Genomic DNA, 21,033 nt, shown 5'->3' on the forward strand with positions numbered 1-21,033 from the left:
ATAAGCAACATAACCTTCCTGTGCGCTAGGCCCTCTGCTGGGCGCTGGGAATGTATCCCTGAGTCTGCCACAGTTGTGGCCCCATGGGCCTCATACTAAGGTTGGCTGCTCGTGGAAGCAGCTAGCCTCCAGAAGGGAGAGAGGGCTTCTCTGCATCCGGTACCCACCAGCCCCGCCTCCTGGGCCCTGCCGAAGGCCTCAGGAAACGATGCCAGCCAGGAGGGGCCCCGGGAAGACAGCCACAGGCTGACAGGACCTGCCTTTGCCTGTCCCGTGGGCGGTGCGCAGACCCACCCGCCGGCCCCCACACACACACCCTGCCCGGTGTGCTCACACTCGCTTTCAGGGCGAGGGTCGGCGCCTGTGGCCCTGGGGCACGCGGGTGCTGTTGTCGCCCAGGTCCCTGCAGGGGACCTGTCCTCGTCAGACCACGTGGGTCGGGGGGAGACCGAGTGGCTTGGTGCAGCTGAACCCCGGCCGCGTGGGTGGTGACTGTAACCGGAACTGCCGTGAGGAGGGCTGCCGATGGTGGGAAGTGGATTCTGCCTTGTTGCGCAGCAGCGCCCTCAGGCTGGCACTGTCGCTATGCCCTCTGACAGCCGGGGCTGGGGAGGCACCGAGGCCACTGGTGGGAGTGAGGGGTAGAGCTGGCCCGGGGCCCCCGCCCGCGTCCCCTGCCGAAGGGCTCCCGGGCAGACTGGTGGGCACCATCCTTCGCGTCTCCGGGTGACGGCTGGGGGCTCGTGCTGGGGCTGACCCAGGGAGGTCAGGGAGGAGGAGGGCGGCCGCTGTCTGCTCAGAGGCCTCTCGGCCGGCAGTCCTGCTCATCACAGGTGTCGTGACAACCAGAAAGGGCGAGCTTGTTTCCGGAACCCCCGAGAGTGGGTACCCCAGGTGCAGGCCGCTGCTGTGAAAGCCGGCGTGGTACCTTCTGTCTCCCCTCAAAGCGCGCCGTTCCAGGAGCGTCTGCGGGAAGAGGCAACAAAGAAGACGCAGCGGAAGCCTAGGGAGAGTCCGATGCAGGTGTGTGAGGCCGCTAACGAGAATCTTACTTTGCGGGCAGCTGTCGCGGTCTGTGCTCTCGCCGGCCCTAAACATGCTGTGAACGGTTCCGATTCCTGTGTCCTTTCTAAGTCACCACGTACTCGCACTCCTGATTTTGTACTCACATTTGACCTGCATTTCCTTCTTCAAGAAGTGCGCTCCCCAGCTGTATGACCTTCACGGCCTAATGTGGGTCCACGTCAGCCGTGGGGTGTTCTCTGTAGCATAGAGAACCTTCTAGTGGAGGCAGGCGGAAGCTCTTGGGTCGCCGACTGTGTGGGCCCCTTTCACCTGAGAGCCCAGGTGTTTCTACGCTAAATCCGCGGGATGGAGCCGTGGATCCTGTGTCTCCAGCTCAGACCCCGCAATCAAGCTATAGCCTCTTGGTTACGGTTGCCGGATGAAGCACCTGCGGGCACGTTAGGAGACTCCGTGAGCTCCGTTCCCGGCAGCAGAGAGCCCAGGCCTCGGCATCTTTGGGTGTGGCCGCCACAGGGACGCGCTGCTCAGTGTCCATCCGCCTGGATGGGGCAGTGCGCACCCACGCCTCCCTTAAGCACTCTGAGATCATCAGTCCGATGGCGTTCCGGATGGGGCTGCGAGCCCATGTTCTAGGACAAGAGCCAGAGGTCTCTTCCTGCTGCGCCTGGAGGGGGGCGGGACGGGTCTCCCCACAGCCTTCCCAGGGGGCACACACCTGCTCACGCACTCCTTCATCCTCAAATACTGCCAGCCAGCCGCCCCCCTGAGAGCGTGGTGCCTACTGAGTATCGCCAGACTGTCCTGCAGCCAGACAGACGGGAATTGGTCAAAAGCGAGGTTCAGGGTGGCGGGAAAAGCGAACCAGTTGTCACAGGATGGAAGAGATAAAAGCAGGTGATGTCAGATGCAGAGGCGCCGTGACCGTGGCCAGTGTGGGCGCCGGGCGTGGCCCACCGTGAAGACAGCTCAGAAGAAGGCTGAGAAGTAATGGTAAGACCAGCCCAGTGGCCCCTGCATTCACCGGAACCGGAAGCTGCCAGTTATAAACAGAAAAACATCTCTGCCCCTGAAAATTATTTTGTTCTTTTGAAAACTTTCTCTGGCCATCCTTACGTGTCACCAGCGTTTGTGAGAGCTTCACGTGAGCACAGTTCACTGTTCTTAGAGGATCCTGCGTGCGAGCTGGCTCACCGCCCCTGGAGGTCTCGTCAGAGGACTTGCACATGCACCGTCCGCCTGTGTCTCACGCACGCCTGTGCCCCGGCATCGTGGGGACCCAGGGGCCCGTGTGCGGTGTGCTCAGAGAGGTGGGGGACACACCTTCACCTTGTGTCACAGTCAGGCTGCACCTGGCATCTTGTGTCTCTGTCTTCCACAGACGCTCTCTAGGTGTCTTCTGTTTTCAGCAATTGTGATGTGGTGGGACAGGGCTGGCCGTGCCAGAAGTGCGTCCCCCTGAGGTCATGTGCCATCTGTCCATAACCAGGAGGCCCTGCCTGGGTGCCCAGGCCTGGCTGGTTCCTGAGACCTTCTGCAGGGGGCAGGGGTGCAGTGGAACTTGGGTTGGGGGTTGCTCTGCCATGCGGATGGGAAGGTTGCGTTGGCTGGTTTGTAGGGGGGCTCATTCATTCAGCAGTGGGCTGGGCAGGGGAGTGGTGTAGAGGTGAGGCCGGGCAACCCTGTACTCCCCCCTGCCCAGGGGGGCTCATAGGCCGGGAGCGAGGGCAGAGCTGGCACGGGTGTCACGGGAGCCCCCAGCAGACGAGTGCTGGCGTGTGTGGAGTCCGGGGGACGCTGAGGTCTCCAGGCTCCAGGCACCTGGGCTTTTAGACGTTTATTGTTTTGAGGATGTGATGGCTTCCCCGGGGGTTTCCAAGAGGGTGGTGAGGCTCATGATGTGGACCCTGGGTGATCACAACCTCCAAGTTCGAGGCTGTTGTGAGCCCTTTGGCCCGGCCCCTTCCCTGTCCGCTCCATAGTGTGGATCTTCTCACCCGCCTCAGATGAGCCCCTTCAGGGTGGGGGCCCACCCCCCGGGGCTGCACCCAGCAGACACCCTGTGTTTGTGTCACGCCTGTTTCCACCTCCTCCTCAGAGGCAGCGAGGGCAGGTCTGCGCTCAAGAGCAGCAAGCAGCAGCCCAGTGCGGGGCACTGAGCTCAGGGCTGCGGGACTGGCCTGCTTGGACCGCCTCCTGCACCTGTCACAGCACCGATCGTGCCCTCAGCACAGCGTGGACACGGCCACGTGGGCCCAGCCCGCTGCCAACCCTTCGCTCTGGACCTGAGTGAATACCGGGACCCCTCGTCTGTCCTAAGAGAGTGGGGCCTGGGTCCTGCTGACTTTGTGGGGGGCTTAGCCTGCTGGCTTGGTCATCTGCCTCTCGCATGGCTGTGAAAAGCCATTTTGCAAGTCTGTTCTTTGGCTTCTCATCTGTAAAATGGATATAGTACGTTTCCCTGAGCTTGCTGGATGAAGTGAGAACAATGTGGGGGCACCCCAAGATCAGCGTCAGCAGGGGTGTCCTCACTAGTGCATCTCCCGGTCCAGAGCAGGACACCACAGGCCCGGAGCCGGGTGTCCAGGCCCCTCCTGGTTATCCTCACTTGTTCCTGCAGCCCAGGGCTGGGGGTGGGGCCCACCACTCAAGTCAGGGCGTCAGAAGAGCAGTGGTCAGAGCCCTTGGGAGCTCGGCCCCCGGGGCCCTGTGAGCTCCCCTCTTCATAATCCCAAGTCGATCGGCGCCCCGGGATGTCAGCAGACTGATTCCAAAGTTCATATGGAGACACAGGACCCAGAGCAGCCCCCACGATACAGAGAGGAAGACCGTCGGAGGACAGGCGTTGCCTTCTGGGCATCAAGACTCCCCACAAGGCGCTGTGGTGTCCCCAAAGGCAGAACAGACAAACAGATCAACGGAATGGGATCCAGAGTGCGGAAGTGGACCCGTGTAGATACAGTCACCGATCCCTGACAAAGGAGCAAAGACGTTCAGGAGGTGGCACTGAGCAACCAGACATCACATGCAAAAAAACGTAGACACAGACCTTACCGTCTTCACAAAAATTAAAAACTAGATCATAGACCTACGTGTAAACCGTAAAGTTTTATCAAAAACTCCCCGAAGATCATGGAGGAGGAAACCTAGATGACCTTGGGTTTGGTGATGACATTTTAGATGCAACTCCACGGGCACGATCCGTGAAGGAAATAATTGATGAGCCGGACAGCATTACAATGAGAAACTTCTGCTCCGTGAAAGACGCTGTCAAGAAAATGAGAAGACGAGCCGCAGACCGGGGAGAAAATCATTGCAAACTAGGTCTCATGAAGGGCCGCTGTCCTGAGTATGCAGAGAACTCTTCAAACTCAAGAAGAAAACAACCCAATTAAAAAACGGGCAGAAGATCTTGTGCGGACACCTTACCAAAGAAGACGTACGGACGGGAAGTCCGCGCACGGGCAGGTGCTCCACATGGCGCACCGTCAGGGAAGTGCAGACGACAACACCGAGAATCGCGTCCGTCGGCATGGCTGGCGTCTGCCTCCCCGACGGCACGCAGCGCCGGCGAGGACGCGGAGCACCGGGGACGCTCGTCTGCGGCCGCCGGGAACGCGGGATGGCGTGGCCACCGTGGAGGACGGCGTGGTGGCTCCTTACCAAGGTGAACGGACTCCTAACATACGACCCAGCAGTTTGCCCAAAGGAGTGGAACACTTACGTCCACACAGAAACCTACCGATGGGTGTTCATTCGTAATAATCACCGGAACTTGGAACCCACCAAGACGTCCTGCAGCAGGTGAATGGACACGTAAGCTGTGGTCCATCCAGATGATGGGTGTATTCTTCAGGGCTAAAGCGAAGGGAGCCACCAGGCCATGAACAGACAGGGATGAACCTTAAATGCGCATCAGTGAGCGAAAGACGCCCGCGAAAAGGCCATACGCCGTCTGATTCCTGCTCCACGTCACCTTCCGGAAAGGGCACGACCGCGGAGACAGTGGAAGAACCAGTGGTCGACAGGGGTTTGGAGGAGGGAAGGGTGAACGGGGAGCACAGAGGATGTTCAGGGCAGCGAGACTTCTCTGTGTGACATTAACAGCGGTGGACGCGTGTCACTGTTTGTTCGTCCAAACCCATGGGACGTACAACACCCAGCGTGAACCCTCGTGTGGGACTGCGGACTCTGGGTGGCCGTCATGTGTGGCTGTGGGGCCATCGGTTACGACAGACGCAGCGTCTGGTGGGAGAACCTGATAATGGGGGAGGCTGTTGGGGGGACAGGGGGTAGGTGGGAAGGCTCTGTACTTTCTGCCCAATTTTACTGTGAATCCAAAAGTGCTCTGAAAGTATTTTTTTAAGTTGATCGCCGTGGCCCAGGATTCACCCTGCACTCTGACCTCTGGGCCTCACCCAGTGTGTCCAGTGGGCCCCGGAGCCTTCTCCGTCCAGCTCAGTTGCGGGGGGTCTGCCAGGGCTCCCTGTGCCTTGGCCCGTCTGCACCTGCGTTATTGGTGCCTCCATGGCTAGCCCTTTGCTTCTTGGCCTGCCCACTGTGGGCACCGTGCGTATTCAGCAGGCACGCAGCCAGCCCCGTGCTGACCACTGGGCACGCGTGAGGGACCTCCAGTGACCTCCAGGTCCCCGGGCCAGTGCCCCAGCCTCCACCAGCCTCGCAGCCTCCTTGGCTCCCTCTCCTGAGCGGGCCCTTCCCCCTTGGGTCTCGGCCCCCAACCAGCTTAGGGTGCTGCGTGCCCTCTGCACGGTCCCTGCATCCACATGGGACCAGGACACAGGAGACCCCCTCGTGGAGAGTGGTGGACATGCGGCACGTGCCCGGGATTACACGGTCACCACGGAGCCCCTTCTCGCGTCCTCTCGTATCGGACCCTGCTGTGCCCGGTGAGGTGGATGACCTTGTTCTCCCCAGTTTCGTGCTGCGGCAGGTGGGGCACAGGGTCCCGTGGCGTGTGGTCCCCAAGGGCGGACCCTGGGTGGGCTTGCGGGGCTCACACCATGGGGGTCAGTCACTCCCCACAGCCTCCGAGGGTCCGGGAGCAGCTTCTGGAGCAGCGCGGTCAGGGAGAAAATGGCGGCTTTCTTCACCGGGAGCCCGTGACGCAGACCTGCCACCTCAGGGTGCCGTCACTCTGCCCCCGCTCCAGGTGCCCTGAGGCGCTTCCCCAACGTGTGCCCCGCCCTCCGCTCTTGTGGCTCTGGGCGCACCCCCCACGGCCCCCCGGCCTGAGCCAGGCCGGCGGTTCCCGGTAGGCGCGGGTGCAAAGGCTGGCCTTGGCGGAGCTGAGCCACACCGTGCGTCTGTCCTCCCGGCCTCCCCGGCGGCGGGCAAGTCGGTGTGAGACACAGACCTGAAACAGATTTACGGCGTCCAGCACAAGGAAAATGCCATTTTGCCAGCGAGTCTGAAGCCAGCTGTGCACATCAGAATCACCACCTGTTTAGACGCAGCCGTTGGAGGTGGGATGTGTTGCTGTGGAATGTGCTCGTGCCCGGGCTGCAGCCGCGGCCCCGCCTGACGGCCCTTCTCCCTGGCGGAGAGGAAGCCTCGGTGTCTCAGCCGCCACCTAGGGCTGAGGAGGGTAGCGTGGGCCCCTTTGTGTTGGTCCAAGTTGAGAGCAGGGGGGTGGGGAGGGCTGGTTGGGGGGCAGGGCCAGGGCAGGGGAGCCGTACCCAGTTTGAGACCCTTTTAGACGCCAGGTAGACGCCAGGGCGTGCAGGTGTGCAGCCGTCAGACATGTGAGTTGAGGGCGTGGTCATGGTGGGGGCAGAGATGGGAGGTGACCTTGGCCCTGGAGGACATCCCCTGGGGAGGGCTGCAGGGGCAGAGAGGGCCTGGCACTGAGGAGGGTTACCGAGGACACTGGAAGGTGGCCAGGCAGTGGGAAGGGGCTTCAGGCACGGGGATGCTGGCGGGGGGGGGGGGGGGGCTTCAGGAAGAGGGGAGGATCAGGGAGGACCGACACTAGGGGACCACTGGAGGTGGTGAGCAGGCCTCCTCCTGGACGTGCGCGTCCTTCCCTAGTGGGCCCTCTGCGAGGACGCCTCCGCAATGACATCTTGCCGTGCCCTGTCTGTGACTAGCCGCCTGGCCCCACGTCCCTCAAGGCGGAAAGGTGCCCACGGGAGGAGGTGACTCTGATCGCCGCGCCGGGACTTCGGGTACTCCCTGTGTGCGGACAGGACACCCCTTGGTGAGTGTGGACACGTGAAGCAGAAAGGCTGCCTGGATTGGGGCACTCGTGCCAAGCTCGTGTTTTCAGGACCCAAATTCTGTTTAGAATTCCTTTTTTGGAAAAGAAGTATCAAATTAACTATAAGGACAGCGTGCCTCCCTGAGCCATCGGGGCCTCAGATCGCTCTACGACGGTGTCACCTTTGATTCTGCACCTCGTGGAAGGCTGTCACCAGCGGGTCGGCCAGCCTGGCAGCTGGCCGTCTGTCCCAGCCGGCTGTCACCAGCTTCTATTTTTAGCCCTGGTTTGGTCCAGAACTTGACAGGATTGTCAAGCTAATAACTGGATTGTCAAAGAAATCAGCTGTCGTAGGTCAGGGGGTGGGGGTGGAAGCGGCCCCAGGGGTAGCCGGGCGCCGGGGGGCCACGTCAGGCAAGTGGGTGCTGCCCAGCCACTTCTCCGTCCTGGAGGTGAGGTGAGGATGTGACCGTGAGGACATCACAGCGTAGCCACCACCCTGGAGAGGGCAGGGAGGCTCCCTTCTTGGGCTGGGTCAGTCACTGGTGGGGACGCAGGAGAGGACTGGGCGGGTCCTCCCGCATGGGCGGGAGCTTGGCCAGAGGACTGGCCCTCCCGAGCGGTGACTTGCGTGTCCACCGCATGTCAGGTCGTGTCCTGTGTTCTTTCATCTGTTGACGTAAAGGGCACCATGTGGGATGGAGAGAGAAGGGCTAAGACAAAGAAGGGAGGGCCCCTCCCAGCCGTGGCCGGTGCCCAGACACCGAGGATCGGGGGGCGGGACAGAGACGTGGTTTACCAGGTCCGGTCCCCCGCCTCCTTGAGGGACTTTCTGGCTCCCCCGGCGTCACCCCACCCGCCGTCTTAGCCTCCGCCGTCTGACCGCCAGCCCGGGGCTGCAGGGCTCTGGTGAGATGCCCTTCTAGGTTTGAGAGGAGAGTGGGGACGCAGGACGGGGCGGTGCCTCCGAGCACCTAGCCCCGCAGGCAGCGAGCGCCGTGTGGTGGTCAGGTTCAGGTCTGGGGTGGGCAGCCCCCACGCCCAGCCTGCTTGACTCTGCTTTCTGCAGCCCCAACCTCCCCTGGCACTGGGGGTGGGGGTCCCCCAGGATCCTTGTAGACATGAGGGGTGGGTGCCCCAGGGTTGGTCGTCACGGTCGCCATGCAGCGCGGTGCTTGGCACCAAGTGAGCAACTCACAGAGGGCAGCTTTGTGGTTGACCGACCGCGGATGCACACGACGGCCCCGGGTGGCCATGACAGGCTGAATAGCAGTCCAGTCCACGCCGGCCACTGCCACGCCTGCTCCCACAGACCCGTGGGGACACTTGGAGCAGGGCAGGCGCTGTCCCCGTGGGAAGCGATCCTGGCCCAGGTGGGCCGCCAGGAGCAGACGCGAGAGGACCGCGGCGGGAGAGGAGCCACGCCGTTCCAGGGAAGATGGCCCAACGGGTCCCGGCTCCCGTGCTCGCCCTGCGTGCCCGCCCCGCCCCTTCCCCGCCCCCGGGGGTGCCCAGCGAGGCCCAGCCCGGAGCTCCCGGCGTCCGTTAGCATTCTCCCCGTGCCGCCGGCACTGCGGCAGACGCCTCAACCCCTTCTGGTATAATTTAATCCGGGCCGCTTTTTTATGTGCTGTTTTACACGTGTACTTACCAAGAACAGAGATTTTATGTTGAATATGGATCAGACCCTAGCAGCTCCTGCACGGGCAGGAATACAAATGACCTGTCCCTCTGCCGGCTGTCAGGGGCCATGGCTTCGGGGGACCATGACCCCCGACCCCTGCAGTGTGTGGTCCGAGGCGCTGCCCGGGAGCAGGGCGGGCGGGAGGCCGGCTGCAGTGGCTCGACCAGCCCTGTGCTCACAGAGGGCGCACGTCAGCGCCCGGGGGACACGTGTACCGATCCACCTTCAGCTGTGAGTAGGCGTGGCAGTGGTGGCCTGGTGGTGGCAGCGGTGACAGCGTGGCAACGGGCTCCCGCGTGCCAGGCATCGTGCCACCCGGGTGTGCTGACTCCATTCTCAGCACAGCCCTTCGAGGGACTGCTCCTGTGTCCTCCGAGGGTGAGTAGTGCCCGGGACCTCGGGTGTGGACAGGATGACGGTGACGCGGCCGACGCCTTCCTGTAGCACCTGTTCTGCAGCCGGCTCAGCTCTGACACGCAGGCCTCCACGAGCCTGGAGGCGGTCCCGGTCACGGTCCCCACCTCCTAGATGAGGGGCTCAACTCCCGGGGTTGCCGGCCGCCTGGGCTGTGGCCTCGCCTTGCGCTGTGGGTTCCAAGCCACCCAGGGCCTGGCTCCAGGCGTCCGGCCTGCCTGTGCCTTGGTCTCCTCCCCCAGAAGACTGGCTGGGAGGTGCCCAAGGCCCACCCACCAGCAGCCCCATGCTGCTGCCCTGCGCCCCCAGGCCCCCCCGGATGACACCAGGGCCTGCCTTGCAGATGGCCGGAGTGCCCAAGCCGTGAGGTTTTCTAGCCAAGCTGCACAAATCGAACGTCGGAATGTGGATGGAAAAGGGAGTTAAACCAATTAGCCCTGCTACCTGACTCGTGTGTCAGCGAGGGACTCCTGTTTCTTCCTTCCCAGTTAAGGGGAGAGATAATAAGGGTCGGCAAATGGGCCCTTTTAGCCCCGTCGTGATTAATTTATTCATCTCTGCGAGTTGGCAATTTGTAAACCCCTGACTTGAACAGCTTTTAAGCTGACCTCTGTGTGCTCTCTGCCACACGGAGGAGCAGGCGTCGATGTGTTCCGCCCTTCCTGCTGTCTGTGGGGGCCTTCCAGAATGTTCTCTCTGCCAGGGGGTCCACGGAGAAAGGCACTGGTCCACGCCATCTGCAGGCCAGGCTGCTTGCCGTGGGTGGGGGGTGGGGGGCACAGCTGGAAAGTGGGATTCTTCGTGTTCCTCAGAGCAGGCCGTCCTGTGGAGCGTCATCCCTGCCGTGTGGGAAATCTTAAATTTTCTGGTGGCCTCACAGAAGTGGAGAAAACCAGGTGAAATTAGCTAATATTTTATTTGACCCAGAAATCAGAAATACCATCTTTCAACCTGTAATCAACATAAGCACTATTAAGAAGCACTTTACAGATTTTGTGCAGACTTCCTACTAGAAGCCCGGAATTTGCTCTCTGTGATGGGTACCTGAGGGGCTCTGTGGTGGCCGGGCTGACGGGAGGCCCTTCTTCCTAGAAGTCTGGGGTGCGCTCTCCGTGACGCACACCCATGGGGGCTCAGTGGTGGCTGGCGGACAGGAGGGCCGGTCATGACTGCACAGGACCGAATGTCTTGCATTTCGTGGTCACGTACCTGTCTGTCGCCCGGTCCCCACCTCTGCACATGCCGGCTCAGGTGCCCCTTCAGGCTGGGCCCCTGGGGGCAGAGCTGCTGGCTTTTGCTGCGTCGTGCTGGGCACACAGGCCACGCTCGGTGCGCAGTCACGAGCAAAGGGACGGACGGACGGATGAGGTCAGGAGCGTCTGCCCTTCCTGGGTCCTTTCCTGTCCTTTCTCGCCCGGTGTCTCCTGACTTGCCGTTCCGGCGGGAGACACCTGCTTACGCCTCCACCGGGTGCTGGCCACACCACTTCCTCTCTTCCGCAGACAGACCCAACTTCCTGTCGCCCAGGGAGGGCCAGACACCTTCACTGGCCAAGGGGTGTGTTCTTGGGGCCTGGAGCCTGGAGCCCTGTGGCCAAGCAGCCGGGCAGCGTCCCTCCGAGCAGCCTGGATCTGTCAGCTGCAGGGGGAGGCCGAGGGGCTTGCAGAGAGAGCCCCGTCCAGGTGTGATCCAGGCACAGAGCAGAGCGATGGCTCGGCCCCTGTCTCTGGTGCATGTAACAGCTTATGCTCGGTCGCTCCTTGGGAAGATTTTAAGGTAAACATGACTCATTTTGTACCTGACGTTAGAACTTGAAAATCTGGGCCAAAGAGGCCGAGAAGCAGTGTCCTCTCCTGTTCGCTGGCAGCCTCAGGATGACCAGCCTCGGTGCCACTGCGCAGGCTCAGGGCCTCCCTGGGTCCACGGCTGCGGGTCAGCACCTGGGATGCATTTCCTCCCTCGGACATTTGTCCCCCAAACCCGCTGCGTGCCTGCGCTGCCCCTCTTCGCGGACCATCCAGCGAGAATTGCATTTCTTGTTAAACTTACCTGCTAAACTATCTGTGTTTCCCACGGATGATCACTTATTTATCAAAACTGCTGCTCCCGCCACTACCACTCTTACTTTGACCACGAACGGTGACTGTGGCAATGATGACTGAGTGCTAACAGGGACTGAATCCTAGGAACGACCCCGTAGTGGTGGGTCCTCACAGCTGCGGGGGACACTTAGTTTGTGCTTTGTACCTACGGACACTGTCACAGGCACTCTGCACGCGTTCACGACCCAGGGAGGGAGGGACGTTCTTGTCCCTGTTGACACATGAGGGTTGAGGTACAGAGTCGGGAGCCTCGCCCAGGGTCGTGTGACCAACCGAGGCAGGACTGGGATCTGAGCCTCGTTGGCGGGCAGGCTCACTGGGCCACCAAGCGCTGACACCGAGCGCCACCTCGGCCCGGACGTTTTGTTTCAGGGGTACAGGGATGCCTGCACTTAGACGTCACAGAGGAGGCCGGTCACCCCGTGGCAGAGGGCCGTGGGGTCATGACGGCAGCAGAGTGGGGCTTGGACCCAGGTCCTCTGATGGCTGAGCCATAGCCTGCCGCCCCCTCGCCCTGCCACTTCAGCCCACGCCCCGGGGAGCCTCCGCAAGGGGCAGCCAAACAGGGAGCTCTGGGGGCTTGGGAGGGGCCCCGGCCCACTCTCCTGGAGCCCAGGTATGCTGGCGTGTCACCATTGCGTCCTTCCCGGGACACACACGTAATCCTGCTTTGCACATGGCGGTGTGGTTCATCAGGCTGGAAAAATAAAACCCTGTTGGTGAGAAGCACCCGAAGTGAAAACGTTTGCTGTCTCACGTTAGCAGGTTCCTCTTGGAACCCACCCATTTCCAGGTGGAAGGTGTCCTGTCCCTTGCTGTTTGTGGTGGTGAGCTGCTGGGAACGGCCAGCTCGGGGCTTCTGACCCGCTTCCCCGGGGGCTTGCAACAACACCCCTGCCTGTGCCGGGGCTGTGCGCACCTGGCCCGCCGGTACCTGGGAGGGGGGCACTGGTGGCCTCCGCGGGGGATGGCCTGTGACAGGGAAGTCTGGCTGCCATCCACAGGCTCACGATGGAGCGTCAGGGTGTCCGGAGTGCGGGCCAAGCCGCTCATCATCCCGAGAGGCGGGCCGTTATGTCCAGGCCCACCCCTGGGATTCCGGGCTGGCTGTCCCACGGCTCGACCTGAGTGTTAGTGGGGTTCCGGAGCTCCCCGGCTGATTCTGAGGTGTGGACAGGGCTCAGAAGCGCAGACCTCCAGGTGTGCGGGCGGGGCCCTCCCTGCGGACAGCACAGGTCAGGTGCCCATGGAGCACGTGACAACGGGCTAGCAGTGAACGGCAGGTGCCCCGGGGCGCACTCTTGCTGCGGCTGTGTTGACAAGTGGCATCTCGCGGAGCACCGGGGAGAGACTTACAGGGACCCGACTCGTCTGATTTCTTAGGACGGCAGCGTCGTGAGCAAACCTTCCTCTCCTTGTCACTTGTCATGTCTGCTCACAGGGCAGGGTGCTGTTGATGGAGCTCCGTTTCGTCTTTCTGCGGTTTGTGGGACGCAGCCCTTCCTGTCCACCGTTGCTTCAAAGGCAGACCCCCCCCCCCCCCGCCCAGGGAGGGCCGGACCCCTGGGATGTGACCCGCTGACAGCTTCACGAGCGATGGCCCTTTACCTGAATGATGTGGGTAATGCAAAACAGCTCATGGCCAATAACCGTCCGTGCCTCCTGGATCGGAGCCATCTCTGCCCGGTGCATAAATAAGACAGGCCTTTTTAAAGAAGAAATCTGTATTTAAGGATGCGTTTGGCTGTGTTCTTTGCCTCCCGTAAAGGTCACCCGGATAGATTTTTCCTTCTTTAGCATTGCAGGCTGCGAGGCGCTGGGCTTCTCTATTCTGCCTCCATCCAGTGAACCTGGGGGACTAAATTAGATTCTGAAATTGAGTGTGCAGCGGGGTTGGTGAGTTACCGTAATGGGAGGGTATTGCTTCTCACCTCGCAAGTAGCGAGGTCATGATAATATGAAGCGAAGTGGATTAAAAATAAAACCAAAGGTATTTATTTACGACCTGCTCAGAATTGGATTGGCGTCCGTGTAAGTTGCACCTAATGGTGAAAGACAGCAGATTGATGTTGATGTGTCCCTGGGGACATTCTGCCACTGAAATTTGCTCCGTGAATTCAATTTCAAGGCCCCCACAAAGTATCCCAGATGCAACAGGAAATGGGGTTGAGGAAGGGGTAAAGCGGCAGCGGTGAGGCGCCGGTGCAGGGGGGTCCTGGGGGCGGCTCGCGGGAGGGGGAGCGCCCTGCACGGCACAGCAGACACGAGGCGCCGCGTGGCTCCGCGCCCGGCCCCTGGCGGGAACTGAGACCCCACTCTGCGGATGAGGAGCCTGAGGCCCCCCACGCCCCCGAGGCGGGCAGTGGCGGGTGTGAGTCCAGACGTGTTGTGGAGCCCGAGGCCTGAGCGCTCCCAGCGCTGGCCCACAGATGAAGGGGTGGGGCTCGGAGAGGAGGGTCCGCCCAGGGCTGGGCCAGGATGTGAATGGAGCACCTGCCTCTCTCGGCAGCCCCTCCTCATGCCTCCCACCCTCTGGTCACAGCCTTGTGGGGACAGGAGGCTCGGCGGGTGGGGCCTGTGTGAGTCTCCCCTTCGTCAGGCAGGGAGGGGCAGCCCCAGTGTGGGGCCCTCCCTGTGCCCTGTTCCCTGCTGGGACTTTGGAGGAGTGGCACCAGCCCCTTGGAACCCCAGCCACCCTTTGGGCTCACTCGGGTCTGGTCTGATGGGCTGGGCGGGTGGGAGGGGCCAGAGCTGGCAGGTATCTGCATGGTGCCAGCCTGCCCCCTGAGAGGGAGTCTGGCCTCCAGCCTTGCCCTGACCCCATGACCCAGGCCCCCATTCCTCCTCCCTGGAGATCCCCCCCACCCGGGAAGCCATCCTGGCCACACAGCCCTCCCCAGTCCTGCTAAACCCCCCTGGGTGCTGGGGCCTGTGCCCCCAAGACCCACCCCGCCCTTGGTGGCGTCGCTGGTTGCTCTGGACGAGGACTGTTGTCCGTCAGAGGAGCTGATCAGTGTGCAGGGAGGGCTGTGTGTATCGCTGAGGCCCTGGGCCGTGTTTTTCCTGTCCAGCACCTTCCTCCGTATCTCTGACTCTGGTTTCCAAACCGTGGGCTCTTGAGATGGTTCCTGTGTCCTATGGGGGTGGGCTGGGGGCAGCCGAGGGTCTGCAGCCTGGTCTTTCCTGGAAACAGAGTATCAAGTGAAGACAGTGACGGGCTCCGCGGTGTGTCCCCCCCGCCCACCCAGCAGGGGCACACACCTGTCCATGATGGCCCTAGTGTCCCTGCTGAAGGAATGTCACCGGAGGCACAGAAATCTGGGCCCAAAGTCCACCCAGGCCAGGGGGTAGGGGGCCCTACTTCTGGATTCTTCAGGGTCTTGGGCTGGGGTGGCACACCTGCAGCCAGCACCCCCCCCCAGCCACCCAGACCAGCACCCGCACCGTGGAGCGCGAGGGGTCCGTTCAGAGAGGTCACAGCTGTGAAGCGTGGGTAGCACTGCCCTCCGCGTCCCAGCAGCATCGCCAAAAAGGGATGGGGGGGGGCACATGAGGGCCTTCCTCCTGGCCACGGGGCTTGGGGCCTTTCAGGGTACAGAGGGGAGGGGACGCGATTCACGGCGTCTAGGAAGCTGTGAGCCCCCTCTGGCCAGTCCCCACCGAGGGGAGCCCCCGCCCCGCTACTGGTCACCTCCTCTGACCCGGGCTTGTCTGTCTCCCCCCAGGAGCTGCTGCTTTTCCTTCAGAACCTGCCCACGGCCCACTGGGGCGATGAAGACATCAGCCTGCTGCTGGCGGAGGCCTACCGCCTGAAGTTTGCTTTCGCGGACGCCCCCAATCACTACAAGAAGTGAGCCAGGGCCAGCACAGCCGTGGCTGCGGGCCGGTGGCCAAGGAGAGGCCTTGTTGGAGCGGCCTGCCCTCCAGGGGGCTGGCCAGCCCCGGGCGCAGGGGAGGGCCGGGGCCTGGCCGGGGGCGCCTCTGTCGCCTGAGATACCAAAGAGAGCCAGGGGAGGGTCCCGGCCGCTCAGGGGGCCAGAGGTGGGCGGGCGTCTCCCTCCCTGTCCCCGGAGCGTCCTTGCCAAATGACCACCTCCTGGAGCCCCCAGGGCGCGGCAGCCCGAGAGCCAGACCCTCCGGGAGAGGCCTGCTGTCTGGTGCCAGGGGCAGAAGGAGGTGGTGGCCATCTCATACCTGCTTTGAAATGCAAAAATCCTATTCTGTTGAGTGAAAGAGAATAAAATATAGACAAAATAAGAAGTGAACTGCCCCAACCTGTGAAGTCTCCGTCCCCACAGGGCTTCTGGGCGTTGCCCTTGTTCCTGTAACTGCCGTCACTTTCGCTGTGGCTGTCCCTTCTCTCTTGGTGAGGCTCTGGCTCGGGAGCAGGGGGGAGGAGCGGAGTAAAGGCCCTGCTTTGCATCCCGTCCTCTTCAAAAGGAGCCCTCAGCCCTCAGGAGCCCCTGTGCTGTTCCGCCGGGAGGTGAGGGGCTCAGAGCCCTGTGGCCCCGGGGACGAGCCACACAGGCTGAGGCCGGGGATCCCGCGCCCTGCGCTGGGCCCGCGGGATGGGCAGGGTTCGGCCTCGATAATTGGAGCTCTCCTACCACTCGCCTCAGCCTGGCCGCACCTTCCACGTCTCCGGCGGGTTACAGACATGCTTGCTCCCCGCCGTTCGTCGGTCACCAAGCAGAGAGCCCAAGTGCGGAAGGTTCTGGACTGGCCTGCCTGGGGCTCTGCGGGGTCCCGGCACACGTCCACCCGCCCCTGCCTGTGCAGGCGTGTGGCCGGCAGGGACGTGGATGCTCCGAGGCTCTGGGGACAACTCCGACCCCTCAGCCGGGACAGGCCCTTGTCCTTGGCACCTGCTTCCGGTCCTGGAACAGCCAGGCCGGTGCCCCGTGTTTGCACAGCTCGGCGTGAGGATGCTGCGGGGAGGCTGCAAACGGGACTTGAGTACATACACACGTGTGACATGTGTGTCCTTTTTCTCATTAAAAACATTCCTGGGTCATTACATGTGGTGTGGAAGTGAGCACAAAATGCTCTGTGAATGGGAGGTGCTCCCAGGTCAGCAGAGGGGTCGCCTCAGAGCCCCAGCCCCTGGGGTCGGGGGCTCCTCTCCGGCACCCAGCGGCCCTCCGGCCTGCACCCCTTCTCAGCCGGGGCACCCGGTTCCAGGAAGAGCCGCCCGTGGCCGTGTGCAGGCAGCCCCTCCCCCACCCCGGCCCCCAGGAACCGCTGTCTTAGCTCAGAGCGCTCCGTGCGGCCAAGGTGTTGGGCCCCCCAAACATCTGCCTCTCGAGGCCGTTTGTTCTTCAAACAGGAGGATCTGCGACTTTAAATGAGGTTCCGCATGGATTTTCCTGTGCGTGTGTGTCTGACCCTGAAGTTGAATGCAGGCTTGTTGATGCGCGAGTGCCTATGAGTCTGAGCAGGTCGATTTGGAACGATTAAAGGGTGTTCTGTCTGGAATACGATGTGTTCAAATGGGAATAAAGATGCAGTGAACCCCCAGCCTCTGCCTGATTCAAGGACTCTCCTAGGAGAGCGGGGGAGCCCAGGAACAGCTGAGGGTGGGGCATGTGTGCCAGGCCTGACCCGGGCGTGGCACCCAGTCTTGTCGAATCCCGGGGGGACCTCTCAGGGAGATAGAGGTTCAAGGCAGAGCAGGGGTCAGTCGTACTCGGGTTGGGCCCCAAACCCCAGCCCTGCACCTCTGGGGCTCACCTCCAGGCCGGCCTGGGACAGGAGGGGCCTCCCCACCCTGCCACAGCAGTCGAGTGCCTTCCGGGACCCGGGATGTAGCCATCCCTGCTTCCTGGCTCCCACCCTCTTGGCCCCGTGAGCCCCAGCTTCTCAGCTGCTTTTATGGTGCCCCGTGCCCCTCGGCACCCCACATCCGCACCTCCCTCCGTGGTGGGGACTCCCCAGGCAGTGCTCTGCTCTCTGCCGTCTTATGCCGTCCACTGGTGGGGTGGGGTCAGGTGCCGTCCCTGGGTGGAGGGCAGGAGACCCTGCCGGGTGATAATGCTCACCCTCCCCCTGTGGCTGAGTGCCGCGCTGAGCTGGGGCTGACGCCCAGACCTTGTCACTGTGCTCGCGGGACGGAGACGCAGCGGCCCTCCCCGGTTGGAAGGTGGAAGGCTCCGGTGCGGGTCACAGCTCAGAGCTGGCCACCGCTGCTATTCGTGGTCGCGATTTGTTGGCGTTCGTGGCCCGGCTCTTCGGGCCCACTTTGGGGTCTCAGCCCCCACAGGTGGCTCGAGCCCCGGGGTCCTGAGGTACGCCCCTGACCCCCGTCCCCTTGAGCTTCCCCCTGCCAGGCCACCTGGAGAGGCCTTGCCTGTCAGCACTGCTGCCAGGTGGAAAGTGCCAGAGACGAGCTCCTGGGGCAGCCGGGTCCCAGCAAGGTCAGACACGCCAGGGAGGGGTGAGGTCCCGGGAGGCAGGGAAAGGTCGGGGTGGAGGCCTGTGTGCCCCAAAGGACGGGCCGGTGGGCAGGGCTTCTGTGCCGGTGCCGAGCCTGGCTCTGAGGTGGGAGGAGCCCCCTCTGTGTTTGAACAGGCCGGTCCCGTCTCTGACGTGCCTGGGCCTCCGGGTGCCGTCTGCCTCGAGCTGGACGTTTCCCGCTGGGGCACGGCCGGTGGGTGTGCGGTCAGAGCCACCGTCCTGTGAAGCTTACTCAGGACGTGGGCCACCACTGCTCCGTGTCAGGCAGTGGGGGCTCTCCCGCAGCCCCCCCCCGTCCTGCCCCACCCCAGTGGACCCTCTCTCCTTTACCCCCTTGCCTGCTGCTCGTTGGCACCGTGGGTCATGGCTGCCCAGGGGTCTGCCCTGCTCGTCCTCCAGGCCTGCCTCCCTCGTCCAGTGGCCCCTGATTCAGCAGCCGCCGTGTGACCACACGCAAAGGATCTAACTCCCAGCCCGTCCCCTTGCCAACTGGAAGCTGATTGTCCATCTAGGGAAAAAAACATACATATCCAAATGCATTCCAGACAGATGGGTTTAAACATACAAATTAAAATTCCCTGAAGTGCCCACAATACAAATAGATATTTTTATAACAGGGAGTGGCCAACGGCTTTCCTAGCGTGACGCCAGTGACCGCACAACCCAGGCCGATGCAGCGCGGAGCAGCCGTGAGGACGGCCAGCGCCCAGGCGAGGATCAGTGATAGCAAGCTGAGCAGACACGTGAGACGCTTACGTTCCTGAATACGTACAGGGTTCTCGGAAGTAACTCTGGAAATAAGAATGCGCACAGCACAGAAAGCGGGCAGTTCTCCAGGAGGAGGGGCACAAGAGGTCAGTAAGACGCGCCCGTCAGTAACAGTCGAGTGGGGGGAGCGGGCATGAGACGTGGGGCTCCGTCGGCAGTTGCAGGGCAGCCCTGGGCCGAGCTGGTGGCAGCTTGTTTCGCGACCATGGAAGACCAGTCTGCTCTCTCTGTCTTTATGTTTTTCTCAGCGGCTTTCGTTGTCGCTTCTACTTTTAGACCGAAGCGTAATGCTCGCAGAAGGGGGCACCTCACAAATCTAGTGCCCCGTGAGTGATCCCCAAGCAGGCACCGGGCTCCACAGCTGTGGTCAAGGAGAGCCCCTGGCCCGCACCCCGCATCTCCCGGGGGGCCCCTCTTCCCAGCGTTCACGCCACCCCAGCTCTGTTGTCTGAAGGAGTTGCACAGGATCCCTCTCAGTGAGCGACTCACCTTTCCCCACTTTCTGCTTGTGGACGCTGCGTCTGGGGTAGCTGTGGTTTGTTCCTTTCTGTCGCTTTCCCCTTGTATGAATGGGCCACAACAGATTTGGGTTGTTTCCAGTTTGGGGCTGTTACAAATCCTGCTGCTGTGAACACCGCGTGCGTGTCCCTTGGCACAGCGTCCTGCCGGGTGCTCGTCAGGAAGTAGAATTGCAGGGCCGGGTGGTGTATTTCAGCCACTCTCGTAGATGATGGCAGACTCTTTGCCAAAGTGGTTTTCCAGTTTACATTTCCACCGCAGGGCAGGAAGGTCCTCGTTCCCCCACGTCCTCACCCACACTTGGGATGGCCTTAGCCGTTCTTGGGGAGGGGGTGCGTCGTATCACTCCCCTCGACCCCAGCCTCCCTCACGTCCCCCGGCGCTGGGCAGCGTCTGTTTCCTTCCTGCCGAAAGAAAGAAAGAGGCCTCCAGAGGACACCTCGCAGCGCTAATATCCTAAGTGCTTTCTCCTATCATTAAAATTCGTCAGACATGATTTTAATGACTGCATAATATTGTGTTGCATGGATTAACATAATTCATTTATTCCCTTACTGTACATCAAGTTGCTTCCAGTTTTCTCCCGTTGAGCAATGATGCTGTGATGAACATCTATGTTTCTGAGTGCTTTTCCAGCATGGATTTCTAGTAGAGGTGTCCCCTGCTTTTCAAAAGTTTGCATTACCCCACGTCACTTTTACGAAAAACCCACATTGGTACCTGTTTTCTCTAACCAGAAGACATCCAGAGAGGACTGTCGCTTTTATGAAAAAAGGCAAAAGGGGAAAATGGCATTCAGCGTTGGTTCCACAACGGGCTGTTTTAGATGCAGCGAGAATGATGTCGCCCAGCTCCTTCCCCACCACACACTCAGCATCTCAGCATCCGGCCGCCACAGCTCTGAACCATGTCTGTCGGCATCAGTCCCTTATCTCAAGCCACTTTGTGCATCCGTTAGCAAGATGTGCTTGCCCTAAGGCGTCAGAAAAGCCTAAGACGTGATTTTTTGGGGTCTGGGAATACTGAGACATCTTTTCATATAAGTTAATGTTAATTGTCTCTTTCCTTTATGTCACTTTGGCTTAGGGAAGATTTTAGGAATGGTCCACTTTCGGATAGAGGGGAACCTTGTGATGGGATTCTCCCGTCATTGGTGGGGAGTGGGTGAGTTGGCAGAGAACCCACGGCCCCCCCATCTTCAGGGACCTGCGGCAGGCGGCTGCGGACCTGCTCAGCCGGGTCACTCGGGAATGTCTTAGAAAATGCAAGTTTAAGAAACTATTTAAAATTTAAGGGTAGAAGGGGTGTGCCTGGGTGGTTCAGTTGGTTAAGGGTCCGACTTCGGCTCAGGTCATGATCTCGTGGTTCATGAGTTTGAACCCCGCGTCAGGCCCTGTGCTGACAGCTCAGAGCCTGGATCCTGCTTTGGATTCTCTGTCTCCCTCTCTCTCTGCCCCTCCTCCATTGACGCTCTGTCTCTCAAAAATAAATAAACCTTACAATTTTTTTTTTTTAATTTAAGGGTAGAAATAGAGTGTATAACTTCCAGGAGAGGGGAAAAGAAAGCAAATAAACAAAACTGATCAAGTCCAGAGAAGCTGGGAAAGAGGATCTGGAAAAAGCAAAGGGACAATGTGGTAAATAGCATGGGCCGTGTAAGTCCACGTAAGCAAGGGGTCATGGTAACTTAAACTCACCTGTGCAAAGAGATTCACATCATACTTTTTAAAACCCCATAAAATCCAGTAACATACTGTTTACAAGAGATACACCTAGGCACGAAGTTTGAAATAAAAGGGTGAAAAAAAGTGTGAGAAATATTAACCAAAAGAAAGCATGGCCGAGAATATCTG

The 21,033-nt window shown here is 61.1% G+C and overlaps 1 protein-coding gene across 5 annotated transcripts in view; it reads left to right on the forward strand.

The window, feature by feature from the left end:
• The window catches only part of TBC1D22A (TBC1 domain family member 22A), a 326,941-nt gene extending 309,984 nt beyond the window's left edge, over window positions 1-16,957 (forward strand). For 4 of the 5 annotated variants that reach the window (XM_019835739.3, XM_019835737.3, XM_019835742.3 and 1 more), the window contains one exon: window positions 15,166-16,957. In XM_019835739.3, coding sequence (XP_019691298.2) covers window positions 15,166-15,294 — 129 coding nt within the window. In that variant the 3' untranslated portion in view covers window positions 15,295-16,957. The remainder of the gene's footprint in view (window positions 1-15,165) is intronic. The other variant, XR_006601196.1, reaches the window with a different exon arrangement.
• Window positions 16,958-21,033: the final 4,076 nt, after the last annotated feature.

This window comes from Felis catus, chromosome B4 (assembly GCF_018350175.1).
Source record: "Felis catus isolate Fca126 chromosome B4, F.catus_Fca126_mat1.0, whole genome shotgun sequence".
Lineage (NCBI taxonomy): Eukaryota > Metazoa > Chordata > Mammalia > Carnivora > Felidae > Felis > Felis catus.